At 49.2% G+C, this 14082-nt stretch overlaps 5 protein-coding genes across 5 annotated transcripts, besides 15 other annotated features; all 5 read right to left on the reverse strand.

Moving 5' to 3' along the window:
• Positions 1–11: part of a microsatellite that runs on past the window's edge.
• Positions 1–14082: part of a sequence feature (sequence corresponds to BAC RPCI93-4A8) that runs on past both edges of the window.
• Positions 71–152: a sequence feature (T-rich).
• Positions 239–346: a sequence feature (A-rich).
• Positions 361–383: a microsatellite.
• Positions 555–577: a sequence feature (AT_rich).
• Positions 894–919: a microsatellite.
• Positions 949–993: a sequence feature (CT-rich).
• Positions 1163–1221: a microsatellite.
• Positions 1228–1343: a sequence feature (CT-rich).
• Positions 1600–1628: a sequence feature (AT_rich).
• Positions 1754–3406, reverse strand: Tb927.8.4540 (hypothetical protein, conserved; the record flags this gene model as incomplete). Its single annotated transcript, XM_842192.1, has 1 exon — positions 1754–3406. One exon carries the CDS (start codon positions 3404–3406, stop codon positions 1754–1756), a length of 1653 nt encoding a protein of 550 aa, XP_847285.1.
• Positions 2559–2685: a microsatellite.
• Positions 4014–4035: a microsatellite.
• Tb927.8.4550 (hypothetical protein, conserved) lies at positions 4165–4716 on the reverse strand (the record flags this gene model as incomplete). Its single annotated transcript, XM_842193.1, has 1 exon — positions 4165–4716. One exon carries the CDS (start codon positions 4714–4716, stop codon positions 4165–4167), a length of 552 nt encoding a protein of 183 aa, XP_847286.1.
• Positions 5395–5435: a microsatellite.
• Tb927.8.4560 (hypothetical protein, conserved) lies at positions 5799–9554 on the reverse strand (the record flags this gene model as incomplete). The annotated part of the gene is made up of 1 exon (XM_842194.1): positions 5799–9554. One exon carries the CDS (start codon positions 9552–9554, stop codon positions 5799–5801), a length of 3756 nt encoding a protein of 1251 aa, XP_847287.1.
• Positions 9605–9701: a sequence feature (GA-rich).
• Tb927.8.4570 (hypothetical protein, conserved) lies at positions 10244–11248 on the reverse strand (the record flags this gene model as incomplete). Its single annotated transcript, XM_842195.1, has 1 exon — positions 10244–11248. The coding sequence occupies one exon, from the start codon at positions 11246–11248 to the stop codon at positions 10244–10246; it is 1005 nt and encodes a 334-aa protein (XP_847288.1).
• On the reverse strand, positions 12116–13567 carry Tb927.8.4580 (hypothetical protein, conserved; the record flags this gene model as incomplete). The annotated part of the gene is made up of 1 exon (XM_842196.1): positions 12116–13567. The coding sequence occupies one exon, from the start codon at positions 13565–13567 to the stop codon at positions 12116–12118; it is 1452 nt and encodes a 483-aa protein (XP_847289.1).

Genomic DNA, 14082 nt, shown 5'->3' on the forward strand with positions numbered 1-14082 from the left:
CAAAAAAAAAATTAAATCATGGGATGAAAGGGGGGGGGGCGAAGCAAAAAAAGAAAAAGAAAAAGAAAAGTTTGTTTTCCTTTTATTTTCTTTCTGATGCTCAGTTCCTTTCCCTTTGTTTTGTTTTTAGCTTGCTTTTTCTTTTTTTTTTTGCATCAACGTCTCTCGTCACCGTTCGTTTTCCTTCACATATTTCACCACTTCCGTCACTTACTCACACAAACACACTCCCCTCTTGAAGGAAGTGAAGTAAATGAAGAAAAAAGAAAAGAAAAGAAAGAAAGAAACCAAGTGAAGAGAAAGGTAAAAACTTGACCAACGGAGGGGAGAAGAAAAAGAAAGAAAAATGTGGAAAACATTTATATATATATATATATATATATTCTTTCTTTTCATTTATTAATTTAAATATAAGAACAACAGTAAATTTTTTAAAAAATCATCTCCGTCGCCGCCGACATTCTTCTTCGCTTCCCACCAGAAACATAGAAAAAGTTATTTCAACAAAACCACTAGCCGAAGCGCATTGTCACAAAAAGGCCGAGGAAAGGAAGAAAAAAAATAAAATAAAATAAAAGAAATGAGGTACTTTGCACGCCCTAAAAAAGAGTCGCTAATAACCTGCAGATCCCACAAGCGAGAATAAACCAAACAGACAGAGAGCAGGAACGGGCACGCCCACCTTTGCCTGTCATTTTGACTCCTCTCGTTCCCGTCACTCAATACAAAACCAAAACAAAACAACAACGCCATAATCATAATTATAACAAACCTCTTCCAATGAAGTTTCCCACCAACTCGTTCACGCACCTCGAAACGCGTTCCCGCTGGCGCTTCGAAGGAAATAACTTTCATGTGACCTCATTTTCTCTCTTCCCCTTCCTTCCTTCCTTCCTAATCCTAATCCTAACCCTAACCCCATTTCATTTCATTTCATTGATTCTGCCGCTTCTCCTCTTTTCTCCTCTCCTTCCCTTCCCTTCCTTCCCCTTCTTTTTTTTTCTTTCTCACTATTTTATTTATTAAAATTCCCATGTATCATTTACACACACAGCTTTATTACCTCCCCCCTTTTTATCTTTTTTTTTGTTGTTTCCGTTGCATTACCAACTCCAATTATAATCGCTTCTATATTTACCCTTTTTGACACGTTACCTCTTCCATACACACATGCATATACACATATATAAATATATAAATATATAAATATATATGTGTTTACCCGCGTCTCTCTCTCTCTCTCGTTGTGTGTGCACGTGTCCCATTTCCTCTTTCTTAACTTCCCTTTGTCTTTTTACCTGCTCCCCTTTCTCTTTCTTTTTTTTTCTATCTTCTCTGTCTCTTCTTGCCGCCCCTCCATTACCTATGATAACATTTATTCACGATCTTAAAGTTAGCAGAGAAAACGAAGGCCCCTCCCCCCCCCCCTAAAAAAAAAAAAGAGAGAGAGAAGAATGGAAAAGGAATGCGGTTAAAAAAGTAAAACATCCATGGCTGCAACCACTGACCGCTACGTGCATACACATCTACACACGGAAATACGTACGGAAAACGGCATCATCACCACACATGAGGCTGGAGCATAGCGCGAGGATTTACATTATATTATTATATATATATATTTTTTTCTCCTTCGTTCAATTTCTCCCAACTCTCGTGGCCCTCCCGTTTGCGCCATCAAATAACATTTTATACTCATCCTTCCATCTCAACGTACCTTCTCTTCTATTCTTCGCGGTATTTACACCCACGTCTATTTCCCAACTCGTTTCTTCGGCCCGCCAGTTGCGTTGGTTGTAGCACCGGAGTCACCATCCATATCACCTTTTGTAAAGGCTGCCATGCCGCGACCACGCTGCAGCTTCGCGGGAGGTTTCACCTCATTTGGTGCGCTATCAACTGTGGGCACTGGTGGAGGTGAAGATGCGGTATTGGCACTGACGGGTTGTTGTGGCTCTACACGAGAGGCCCCTCCGCCTTTCCCCTGCCGCATTCCAGGTCGCGAAACAACGCCCTGTTGCCCCTTGTGTGGAGCATATTCTTGAATAGGCGGGTTGTGGTGTTGTGACGAGTAGTTACCCATGCCGTGGAAGGCCTGGTGGTGATGCATCTCATGATGGAACCCCTGTCCTTGCATATGGTGCATAGGCATCGATTGGTTATGAGGAACGCGGCCAAGGGGGCCCTGGTATCCTCTGTGCGCATTGGGTATGTTGGGTTGGGAGTTCACGTACATGTGCATGTTCATGCTATGGCTAGGTGGCATGGCAGCAGCCTCATAGTTTTGCTGCGAGTAGGACGAGTCATCCTGGTCATAGAAAAGGTTGCACATACCCGGCCAATGTGGCTCACAGTCGTAGCACATATCGTTGTTCGAAATGGCATCAGCTAAGCTTGCTAGGAAGTCCACAACAGGGACGGCAGCTCCGGGTTTCATTGGTGTATAGGGAGCCGCCGCGGGGTTGAACCCAGCTGCCGTCTGGTTAGCGTCATACTGCATATGATGCGGATCTTCGTTCATCCGCTTGTGTCGCATCGAGCCATCATCTGCCATACTTGTGGCAGCTGGTGGTGGTGGAGGAGCGGCGGCAGCAGGCGCAGCGGCAGGAGGAGCCGCAGCGGGAGCGGGAGCAGCGGCAGGAGCCGTGGTGGGAGCCGTAGCGGGAGCGGCGGCGGCGGGGACGGGTGGGGGTTCATTGACAAGTTTCCTCCCGCCAGTGCTCGGTGGCACGTACGGAGGCTTTTTTTCCTGTGGTCGGTGGACATCCGAGTAGAGCTGCCCCTCATCGAGACCTTCATCGTCGTGAAGGCACTCTTCCCGTTCCATCCTGTGAGCGATACCTCGTGTGGATGAACTTTCGATTTCGCGTGCGAGACGATCTGCCTGTGCCCGCTGTTCCTCTGTTATTTTACTGTGGTCCAAACGGGTTGTGTAGAACTCTTCCTTGTATGTTGTCTTTACGCCAAAGGACTTCTCATTTGCCTCGAACTGATTCCAAGTACCAGTCTGATGAGGTTCACTCTCCAACAGCTCACTAACACCGTCATCAGCCCAATCAAACTTGGTGGCACTGAAGTCAGCGCGGCCGGTGTCGGGACGACCAGGCGTCTCGGTGCGAATCTTTGCATTCTGGACCTCAATCATCACTATGCTCTGATAAGGAATGAACAGGTCATCGGTGAAGTTAACACACGATGGAGAAAGCGGCGACCGTTTGGCGGATGCAAGGTTTCGGGTGCAACAAATCATAATGCCTGCATCCGTTTCCGCGTCGACATCTGTGCAGGCCACAAATAGACCCTCAACGCACATGTCATCCACCAGTCGTACCTGCACCACCTGGCCGACTAGGTTCAGGTAGAGGTATTCCAGGCGCTCCATGTTGCTGCTATGAGACCCCTCCATTTACTTAACTTTTGATGTTGCCGTCTTTTCTCCGCTCCTCAATTTCCGTTGGTCGTTTACGAAACAAGATACAAACCTCTGTTAGGCGCCTCTCGTACTCTCCTGTAAGGAATTATAGAATTTATGATATTCTATTTTCTTCAGCTCCTCCGCGCGGGCGCAAACGAAAAAATATGTCCTCCACCTTCCTGTTCCTCTCCTCTTCGCTTAACGGCACGCTTTTCTTCCTCAGGCTTCCCTAGCTCTCACCTCTCGCGGTTGAATTTTTTTTTTCTCCTCCTCTTCTTATGACAGTTTAGTTACGAGGGGGAAACAGTGAGAAAAAGAAAATATAAAATAATAGGGAAAAACGAGTTCACTAACCTTCTTTACCCCCTTTTTGGTGCGGTTTCACCTCAGCTAGAAGCCTGTCGGAAGCAAGCACACAAAACAAAAAAAAGGAATTTAAAAAAGAACAAAAAACCTACAGCTTACTATTGCGTTCTATGATCCTTTTTGTAACGGTTTGGGTGGGTGAGCAACAAGAGAGAGAGAGGAAAAAGGGAGGTAGATAAAAGGGCAGCAACAAAAACAAAAAGAGGACAACAAAGCGGTGTCCCTCCCCTCGCACACACACACACACACACACAACAACAACAGGGGCCATAAGCACTAGGGAAGTCATATATTATGTATAAATATATATGTTTGCGATTATGCAAGAGTATATATTTAATTCCCACGCAACAATTCCACAAAACACAATGCCGCTCCACTACCTACAGGTACTTATCTAACGTCATCGCCTGTTTGTCCACGCGCTGCAACGGCGGATACAACATGGTACCCGCTGCGGGGAAAAGCACCCCTTGCAATTCTTCTCTGTCATAAACCTTGTTGCGAATGTTACTAAAGTCGTTACGTGCAGGATCCGTCATTTGTGGAATATCCGTATAAAGTTCCGGTATTACCCGCTGTTGCTCGCGTGGCACAAGGCGAAAGGGGATCTCAATCACTTCCCAATCTCGTTGCTTCCAGCGCTTGCGGAGCGTTTGCTGGGCGCACCACACATCCACATTGAACTGCACGGTGCGTGGGTCCTTTTTGAAGCGTCGGCCCTGTTTTTTTATATTAACTGGGCCAATTTCACGCAGGTAGGCGGTTCGTCCACCGAATCGGTTGGCATCATGCAACGGGGTGGTGTTGAAGGTGTGACGTTGACGGAACTGGAATGGTGGATGGTCAAATTCTCCCGTTGACACCACCGCAACACTACATTGCAAAGCAGAGGAAGGATGGCTCAGAAAGAGACCATCCCTAACACGCCGCATCGTTACCCGTCAGTGCTATGTTGGCTCGATGTTTTTGGTTTTGCCTACGTTTTGCCACTCCCACCCGCCCGCTCACTCAACACCCGGTAGAGTCAGAGAGCTGGTTTGCTGTATGCGACGTTTCTGCAAGGAGAACAAAATGGAAAGAAGAGAAGGTGGGTTGCACTATGAACAATATAAGAAGGCGCCGTAACATCCACACAACACAACACACAAGGAAAGTAACGTTACGGGCATATTGGATACTATAGTTGCACGTTAGACGAATTTCTTTGAGTATATATATGTATATATATTACACAACACCGTGTATTTATCTCCCAAAACGTTAAAAATTGTACACACTCCACTCTGCCTGCATCAGCATATGAGAATCCCGTACTGAAAACTTGTCACTACTCCCATTCTTTTTGATGACTTCATGTGAAGCTAACCCCCAGAAATATCTCCATTCTACTTCACGATACCCTTTAATCCCACGCGCACTGTTCGTATAAAGATGTGAGCCTTTCTTTTCTCTCTTAACGCTTCACCATATTTTGACATTCTTTTTTCCTGCTGTGGTGACAGAAGATCGTTATATCATCACAATGACTATCCCAAAAATGCACTCCGAGTCTTCGTAGCAAGTAACGCTTAACCGCTAAAGAGGAAAGAACTAGACTTCAAGAACACAAATATATGTATACGTACACATATATGCATATCTATTTATTTATCACGACGAAATGAGATACTTATTCCAAGAACAAAATAAAACATGCCATTCACACTTCGCCTTGTCGCCTCCCCTTTCCTCCCCAAGTAACTCTCGTCATTTGCACTCTGCCACATTTTGGTTGCCCTCATGCACACACTCAGCAATTTCACCAAGGGTACACCCCTTCCTTTCGTAAAATAGCGAGTAGTGTACAATAATTAAACAAACAGTGTTTACGACCATAATTGCCACGGTGTTGTGACTTCAGTGCCGGAGCATCAACTAGGCAGCGAGCAGGGGTGGGAACGGGAAAACCATATCATATTCCCCACTTGTGGATATCACGCGACGTGTGCAACCGACACTGATTGCAAATATGTTTCTACCAGCCGGTGACACTTTCCAACGCCTGAATAAGTGCGGGGATTGCTTGGAGACTGTAGCAATTCCCATTACATGCTGCCACGGCCTTCGCATTTCTCTTTTCATCAAGTTTATTCAACATATCACCAAGCAACGAGCACAAGGACTTCGCCCCTATTGCTTTGTTACCCACGAGCATCCGGGCAACCGCGACTGCACCCCGAAGGGATATTGACAATGAATTGCGGTACACCCATTCGTGTGCACACCCGACCTTCCACGGGGTTAACGAATTCAGAAGCGCTTCATTTGTAGGGTCGTACGCAGCCTGTACACCTTTAAGGGCAACGGTGAGGTAAACTGCCCAGCTCCGCGCGAAACCAAGCGACCTGTGTTCCCTCACACCTTTCGTATCAGACAAACCCACTGCCACAAGAGCCATCTGCAGCTGGAACTCCAGTGGGTGGACGGTTCCGCTCAATTCCTTCGGCACACCGGCTCCCATTGAAACAGCGGAATCACCCCATTGATGGTGCAGCTCCTCCGACCAGCGCTGCAGCGCCCCGTGTGGTGCCGTGCAGCTGAACAACCGCAAGACTTCCCACTGGAGCAGTGCACCGCATCCCGTCAACTCCGAAGCCCGCCGAAGCATCGAACAGATATTCCGCCCTTTGGGTCCATCACCCTGATGGCCGCTGGAGATAATGTGCGAAATCTGCCGACACGCATACATACGAAGAGCAAACGCGAGTTTCTCTCTGGCCTCGCAGTGTGTGAAGTGGTCAACTGCCTGTCGGTAGAAGGAGTCCTCTTCGGGTGAGAGTGGTCGGGTGTCACCCATGGCTAGAGGCTGCTGTAGTGTGTTGGTCACAGTCGGTGATGTAAGACGCAACTTTAAGTTAGCCATGCGAAGGAACGTCTCACCCAGGGAGTACCGTACATCCTTGAGCGTTACGGCTGTGGAAGAAGTACAGCACTCACCGAGGGACGAATCCACTACTGCATCTTCCGCTACCTTGAACAGCGACTGCGCGCGGTGCAGCGAATCCAGTGCCTTGGTATAACGATCGGTGAGTAGGTAATGGTGCCCGACATGATAATAAACCTGTGAAGTTTTCGCCAGAAGTCGTTTTGATTGCACACCCACCTTCGTGATAAACCTCAAGGCCGTGTACGAAAGTGAAACTATGTCATAAGTGATAGAGGACAGCCACGTCAACACAGACTCACCAACAGCGGAGGTGCCGATAGCACCACGTATATCGGCAACCTCACTGCGTAGTTCCTCACGTGTCTTGATGCGACGGCTGAGTTCAACGAGAACGTTTGCTGTGAAAGGCGTTGGGTCGCTCATAGCCAAAAGAACAACATCTGCGTAGAGCTCCCACAGAGTCTTCACGAGCGGTGTAATATCAATAATGTCTGTTTTCGTGTCAATTAGCGCGTGCTCCTTCACCACATCGCACGCAGGTACGCAATGCACGAGTTCCATTCCACTTGCCACTGCCACTTTCATATTCTCCAACCGTAACAAACCCTCTACAACCACCTGCAGAAGGTCCTTCGCAACGAGGCTGTGAATATGCACGTCGCTGCTTTTGCCGCACCCCGCCTTCAACCGCAAGTATGTGGCTCGCTCTACGCAAAACTGTTCAATAGCACATACCACACACACACAAAGCGCCGCGCTACACGGCAGAAGACATTGCAGAAGGGAACGACGCGTGGGAAGAGGCAGAGACTCATCGACCACAGACTCTTGCAAACGAATTCCAAAGCGACCACACGTGATAAAAACCTCACGGCATATTTCGGGTAGTTGTATGATGCCGCCTTCTCCCTCGAGAGCGGCCTTCTTATTGCGGATGACAAGACCCACAAGATCTGGAAGCACCTTTAGGATGTCGCAGATGTGGGGACAAGCTTCCTCCACCCTCCTCCGTTGCATAAAGTACACGGCAAAACTCCGGAGAAGAAGGGACAATGCGTCTGGGGCCTTATCCACGGAATCCTTGAGATGCATTCCCATACGGAAACACATTGTGGCCAACCCCCAATTCAACCGCTCATTCTCCTCGCGTTGTCGACTTTCCTCCTCCGCTTGCTTTTTGGTGGCGGCGCTGCCGCTATCTCTGACCTCGTCATCCGAGACGGTGCCGTCCTCCGGCAAGAAACGCTCCAAGTGGTCGTCCGTGAAACATTCGTAAACCTCCAGCGCCCCGGTTTCGTAGTTTTGAATCACGGCGTATGTCGCACCGTCCTTCTTGCACTGAGTCATCAACCACTGCAAGACGGTTGTTGTAAAGTTCATAGCTGTAGCGGCCATCCGGCGCTCAACCAGTCCGAGCATCTCCTGTGCTTTCCTAACCTCATATCCTTGAACAATGCCATCATGGTGAACGTATACACCAACATGTGGAACGTTGGCGAGGGTTGCCTCAAACCAAGTGTTAAGTGCTTCGTGCTGCGACTCTTCCGGGGTCGTTGGAATGGATGTGTCCCTCAGGCTCAGCACATGCTCCGTGTTATCTCTTCCGTCAATCACAACAGGTGTGTCAACACCGACTAACGCATCCATTGCACCGATTTCCCAATGCAATATATGTGAGTACCGACTCAGCTCGTGAACACGCTTGGTGAGGTTGGCGGAACCGATTCGGTGCATTGGCAGCGCCACAACACCCTGGCCACTGGGGTTTGAAGCGCTAACGCCTTCCATATGTTGTTTGGTGATGGCCCCGCCCAAAATACGGTAGAGCGCCTTCCCGAGTAGTGACTTCATACGCATATCCCGCACCCCTGACCGCATCACTTCTTCGCCGTGTGAATCAACCAACAAAGTTGGACCAACACGCCGCACCTGCAGCACAAGCGTCCGATCATCAGAATACGACGCTCTGAAAACACTACGCAGTGCCTCACCAGTAGAGAGTACGAGAACTCTATCCTCTCCACCTCGCCATTCTCTCACAGCGCACGAAAGTAACGAGCGCTTCGCCGCGCCCTCATCACGTCCAAACCCCGGTACGTACTGATGCACGTTATACATTGGGTCTGGGACAAGATAGTTCCACGGTGGCTGGTCAAGATCAGTCCCACTGGCCAGTGGCAACGGCATGGGAAGAGGTGGAACACCCTCAACGCGTCTAACAAAACTTCCGCGGAGTGCCCCGCTTTGCGCACTGGCTTTTAACGGCATCGATCCTCTAAACGGACGTTCCCGATCGCCTTCTGAGATCACAACGAGGGATTGCTCCTCTTCCGCATATAACCCCGATGACGATGGATTCGGAACCGGCGTGACTTCCTGGAGTTGGTGCTGAGATGGAGAATTTCCCACATCGGAAGAGTCCTTGCATGTGCGAAGCAGTTCGGAGGGCAATGTCCGGAAGAAAAAGTCAAACTCCCACTTGCCCATTAAAACATGTTTACCTGCCTCTCGGTCACCGCCACCCCCTGGCCGCCGGGGTTTATCAACAACGCTGACGGAAGAGATAACGTTACTGGCACTTTCACCACAGGTGCGATCACCAACCTTTCCGACGACATCAAGGAGTTTCTGATCTCGCTCCTCCGCTAAACGTTTGCTTTCCTCCTTCTTCTGTTTGTCGTTATATCGCTTCACAGCCCGGCGATGTAACGCGCGCCTCGAGGGACGGAGAACTGTAGCAGTGACACCAACGGAAGGGCCGTCGTCCCCGTGATCATCCGTAGCAGTATTATGGATATTAATGTTTGCTCGCCCAGCGACAGGCTTTGTTCCCTCTCTCGACATGCTTAGGCCTGTCAAGGTCATAGTTGACCACCTAGGAGTACAAGAATGTGGAAAGGAAAAAACAAGGGAAAAGAGAGGTGACAAACGTGGGCGAGAGAGAGGAAAAAAGAAAAGAGAAGCGTGACGCAGGGAAGGAAAAAAAAAAGAGTGACTCAAGTTTGTTTCCACTCACCCATCCACGCAAACTGAGTGCCGGTGTTAATTAATGACCGTACCGCAAGGTGGTCATCCAAATCGCAAGAAGAAGGACATAGGGTGCAAAGGGGGAAAAGAACAGATATGGAGAAATATATAGATGGAGGGGGAAGAGACTCCAAGTCATCGTAATAGCAACCGCTTAGGTACCGGCAAGAAAAGAATATTCTTCAAGTGTGGAATATTCCCTTTCTCAACGACGCCGACCGGCCAAACAAGCACAACATGAGCCCAGTGGCACAACTTGCTCCGGTAAATAGAGCGCCGACCTAGTCATCGTTGGTCTCTCATATTTTCTACCCACAAGCATACGTTACATGTGCGCTAACGCGTTGACGTCCCACAACGCTGAACCTTATTCGGTTCTTGGGATCAGAGACTCTCTTCCCCAACTTCCCATCCGTTCTCACACGCACGTATACATTCATGCGCGTCTATGTATACGTACGTCAGCAATCATACCTCGGTGAAATGTGGGCTAAGTATTTGCGAACCTAAGCGGTCATTAGGCGTTCAATTGGGACACGACATATGGGGCACGCGTTATTACGCTGGATACGCAACATACTGGCGCATTCGTAGCACAAGCACATGTGACGACATGGCAGAAGCATGGTGTCACGCTCGTTAGTCAGACACACCACACAAAGTTTATCGTCATCATCCTCCGCGTTCTCGTCGTCGCTGTTGGCGCCAAGGTCAAAGACATCATCAAGTTCGTACACCTCCACACCCAATTGAAGTAGCTGACGCACAACTTTAACTTGTGCCCCCACTTCGCCTGATGGCCTGCGGCCCTCACCACCTGAGCGGGCGGCATTTGCCACGAGGTCTGCAGCGTTGTCCGGTATGTCGAGGAACGTGTATTGTATAACACGTTGCGTCGTGTCACGGGCATCGTCAGCAAGTGGCGCTCTACGCCTCTCTCGTCCACAAACCGGTGGTTCATAGGTGAGTTCAATAACTATAGGCGCATATGTGACCTGTTTAATCCCCTCCGGGGTTGTTATGCTGACAGCCTTGTCAACCTTCTGTAGCTGCACTCCCTCACCAATGTATACCTCTCCCAAAATCTCCTCTGGGGTGGACGTTTCATGGACGCAAAACGGATTCTGGCTCTTCTCCGCCTGTTTCAGATGTATTCCCTCGTTCTCCCGGTATTCAATGTCAACACCTGCAAATACACGCAGCGTGTAGCCGGGCCCCACAACATTGTTCGTGGCAGATACCATAAAAGAAAGAGCAAAGTCTGTCCGATTGTTTCCTGACCTCACGTGCCTCAGTCTGAAAGGTTCCTTAGGTAAGACGGACACAGCCATATTAAATACTTCTGCACGTTCTATTTCTCCCTCTTCCTCCGGTTTCTCTATATCTACATCAAAAATAAGCGGTCCGGCTTCCGGGGGGCCACCGATGTAACGAATAGACGGCCCCCCCATCACGAGATAGTAGCTCCGTGGCCTTCCTTCATTCGCGGCCGTTGAAGATTTTTGCCCCATTCGCACAACAGGATGGTGTTAGCAAATGGATCGGCAAAGTACCCTTATGTATATGCGTTAACACGTGGCTGTATCTTCCCTTTACCTAAGCGTTTAAAGAACAAGTAACTTCTCCTTCAAGGTCACCCTCCGCGGTGGTAATACTCTCTCCTGCCCGCCGCAAAGTACAGGGTTGTCCGCGTGGAAAACCTCGATGGCTTTGAGAATCTTCTGCTTGAGCGGGTCCCAGAGCACAGGTGCTGAAGGCAAAAAGCAGCGGCAGTGGAAAGGAGCTTGGGAGTAAAGAAAGGAAAAGGAATAACAAGTAAGAAATCAAGTCCTCACGCGGAAACACAGTGGTGACATGACCAATACAGATAATTGTTCGAGGCCGGCAACTCCTCGACACGACCCACCCGAGAAGTTGTCATAAGGCCCCACTTCACGAAAAGCAGTAGAGGGAGTACTCAAGTAATGCGTTCGGTCACGCGAACAGCTTCTAAACGTCCCCCGTCTCCTTTTTCTGAAAAAAAAAGAGAAGAGTAAGTAGAGATTATACATCTAAAAGAGTAAAATGGATGTGCCTCTCCCTGTTCTCTCACACTGCCCCCGCAGCACATTCATTCATCAACGAGTATATGTACATAAAGCAACTCTAACCGCCACGTAAATAACAAACGATTGGCACATTCACCCACAAAGTAAACACGAGCGTGAGAGGCCTAGAAGCTGTGTAGGCAAAAAAACAAAACAGTGTGTAAAGTCGAACGAATGCATCAAGTAGCAGCGGAAGAGACACTCGGGGAGAAGGGAAAAAAGAGTGACTAGGGCAATACCAAAAATATAATGCGCGTATTAATACAAAAGTTCCTGCGGTTAAAAATGTAACTATCGCCGGGCCACCTTGACCTTCATCTTCTTCTGCAGTGCCTGGCAGTACTCTTCAGGCACACCGAGTTCCTCTAACTCCTTCAACTTACGCTGGCGAATGGCCTCAATGGCTGCTTCCCTCTCCCTTATTTGCATCATAATGCTGTTGCCCTCGGCCACGTACTCCTGCCGCTCACGGCGGCGTCTCTCCTCAACATCCATAATCTGTTTGAGCACTGCCAGAGAATTCTCTTCGTGTTGCTTGCGGGCCCACATTTTTCGCTCTCGCTCCTGCTCCAACGCAACCTTTTGTACGGCGTTGATGCGTTCCACCTCCTCTTCTTCCAGCCGCCGCTCTTCGGCCTTCATGCGCTTGCGCTCCTCGATCTGCTTCTCGCGCATTTGCGCGAGGTCCTGCAGAACCGCAGCCTCACGCTCCTTACGCTCCTTCTCCTTTCGGCGCATATCTCGCGCGTACTCTTCTTGTGCACGCTGTGCTCGTATGTCATCCAGCAATGCCTGCGTGTTCTGTGCCCGTTGCTGTTCTGCTCGCAGTCTGGCCACCTCACGCTCCTTTTCGTCTCGTATGCGCTGTTGCTCCTCCGCATAGAGGCGATCACGCTCCTGTTTCCGTTTAATAAACTCTGCTATACGCCTATCCTCCTCCTCATCGAGTTCCTGCTGTCTCTTCTTTAAGCTGATTTGTTGCGCGTTGGCCAATGCAACGGCTTCCATAATACGCCTCTCTTTCTCCTGCTGTTGAAGTTTTTCAGCTTGAGCCTCTTCTCGTAAAAGCTCAAGGTGGCGTGTCATGGCCTCCCGTTCGTGCTGAAGCAATTCCAGCTTCCGCACGCGTTCTACATCGTGTTGCTCCAACTGAGCCTTAATAACCGCGAGAGTTTTCTTGCGGGCAACAACCTGCTGCTCCTCCCGTTCGTTATAGAGTTTTGCCGCCTTCTCTGCTTCAGCTGTCATCATCTCTTCCATCTTTCGTTCATACTCCATTTCCTCTTCCTTACGCAGCTCCCTCTCCCTTATTTGTGCGTTACGCACGGCAATGCACCGGGCCTCGTCAACGATTTGATTCATCGCTTTCACTTCGTCATATTGCTCGTCAAGCAGCGTCTTCGCCCGCTCCAAGTTGAGGCGTCGCTGCTGCTCTTCCTCAATCTGTTCCAACGGCTTGTCATTCCCACCGCAAAGGCGCTGCTCCTCATCATACTGCTGCATGCGCCGCTTGTGCTCTTCAGCCTCAACACTGCGGGTGCGCACTGCACTTCGCGTGAGTGTCGTCATAATATTCTTTCCACTGATCATTTCACGTATGATGTCCAGTTCCGTGCGGGTGAGAATGGTGGAATCACGGGGGGCATTCCGGTCGTTAAGCTCCTTACGGAGGTCACCGTCCGTTTGTCCAGGGCGCCTGGGGGGAAAAACACCCGCCCCACTACGCGCCATCATACCAATCATGGCGGTAAACGGCTACACGTTCAGTCCTACGTTCCCTTCTGTTCAACCGTTTGCAAGGGACTCGTCCTGTCCTCTTTCACTATGCGGTGTCAACTTTGATTTTCTTTTTTTTCTTTTTTTAACTTCTCTATTCTATCCTGATCTCCCTTCGCCCCGCGCAGTTGTCACTCTCTCGATCCAGCACTACCGTTAAAATTCAGGCAACCCCTCTAGTTTGTTAGACAGTAAAACCTTCCTTCCTACCTTCAATTCATCAAAAAGAACGTGGGGTCAACAGAAGGAAGGAAGCAGAACATGCGGCGATATGCAAGCGCAGGCAAAATCCCGCAAACAAAAAAAAACTAGCGGAATCGACAATGAGAAACAGATAGCAAAAGAGGGTTGTACACGTGACTGAAGAACTAAACGTAAACATAGTGTGCGTGTGTGTTGCGGGGGGGGAGGGAAGAGAACTAACAATATGAACCCTCCCAGCTTTGATAATGATGGCTCATGTACGTGCAGTTGCTCACATA

This window comes from Trypanosoma brucei, chromosome 8 (assembly GCF_000002445.2).
Source record: "Trypanosoma brucei brucei TREU927 chromosome 8, complete sequence".
NCBI lineage: Eukaryota > Euglenozoa > Kinetoplastea > Trypanosomatida > Trypanosomatidae > Trypanosoma > Trypanosoma brucei.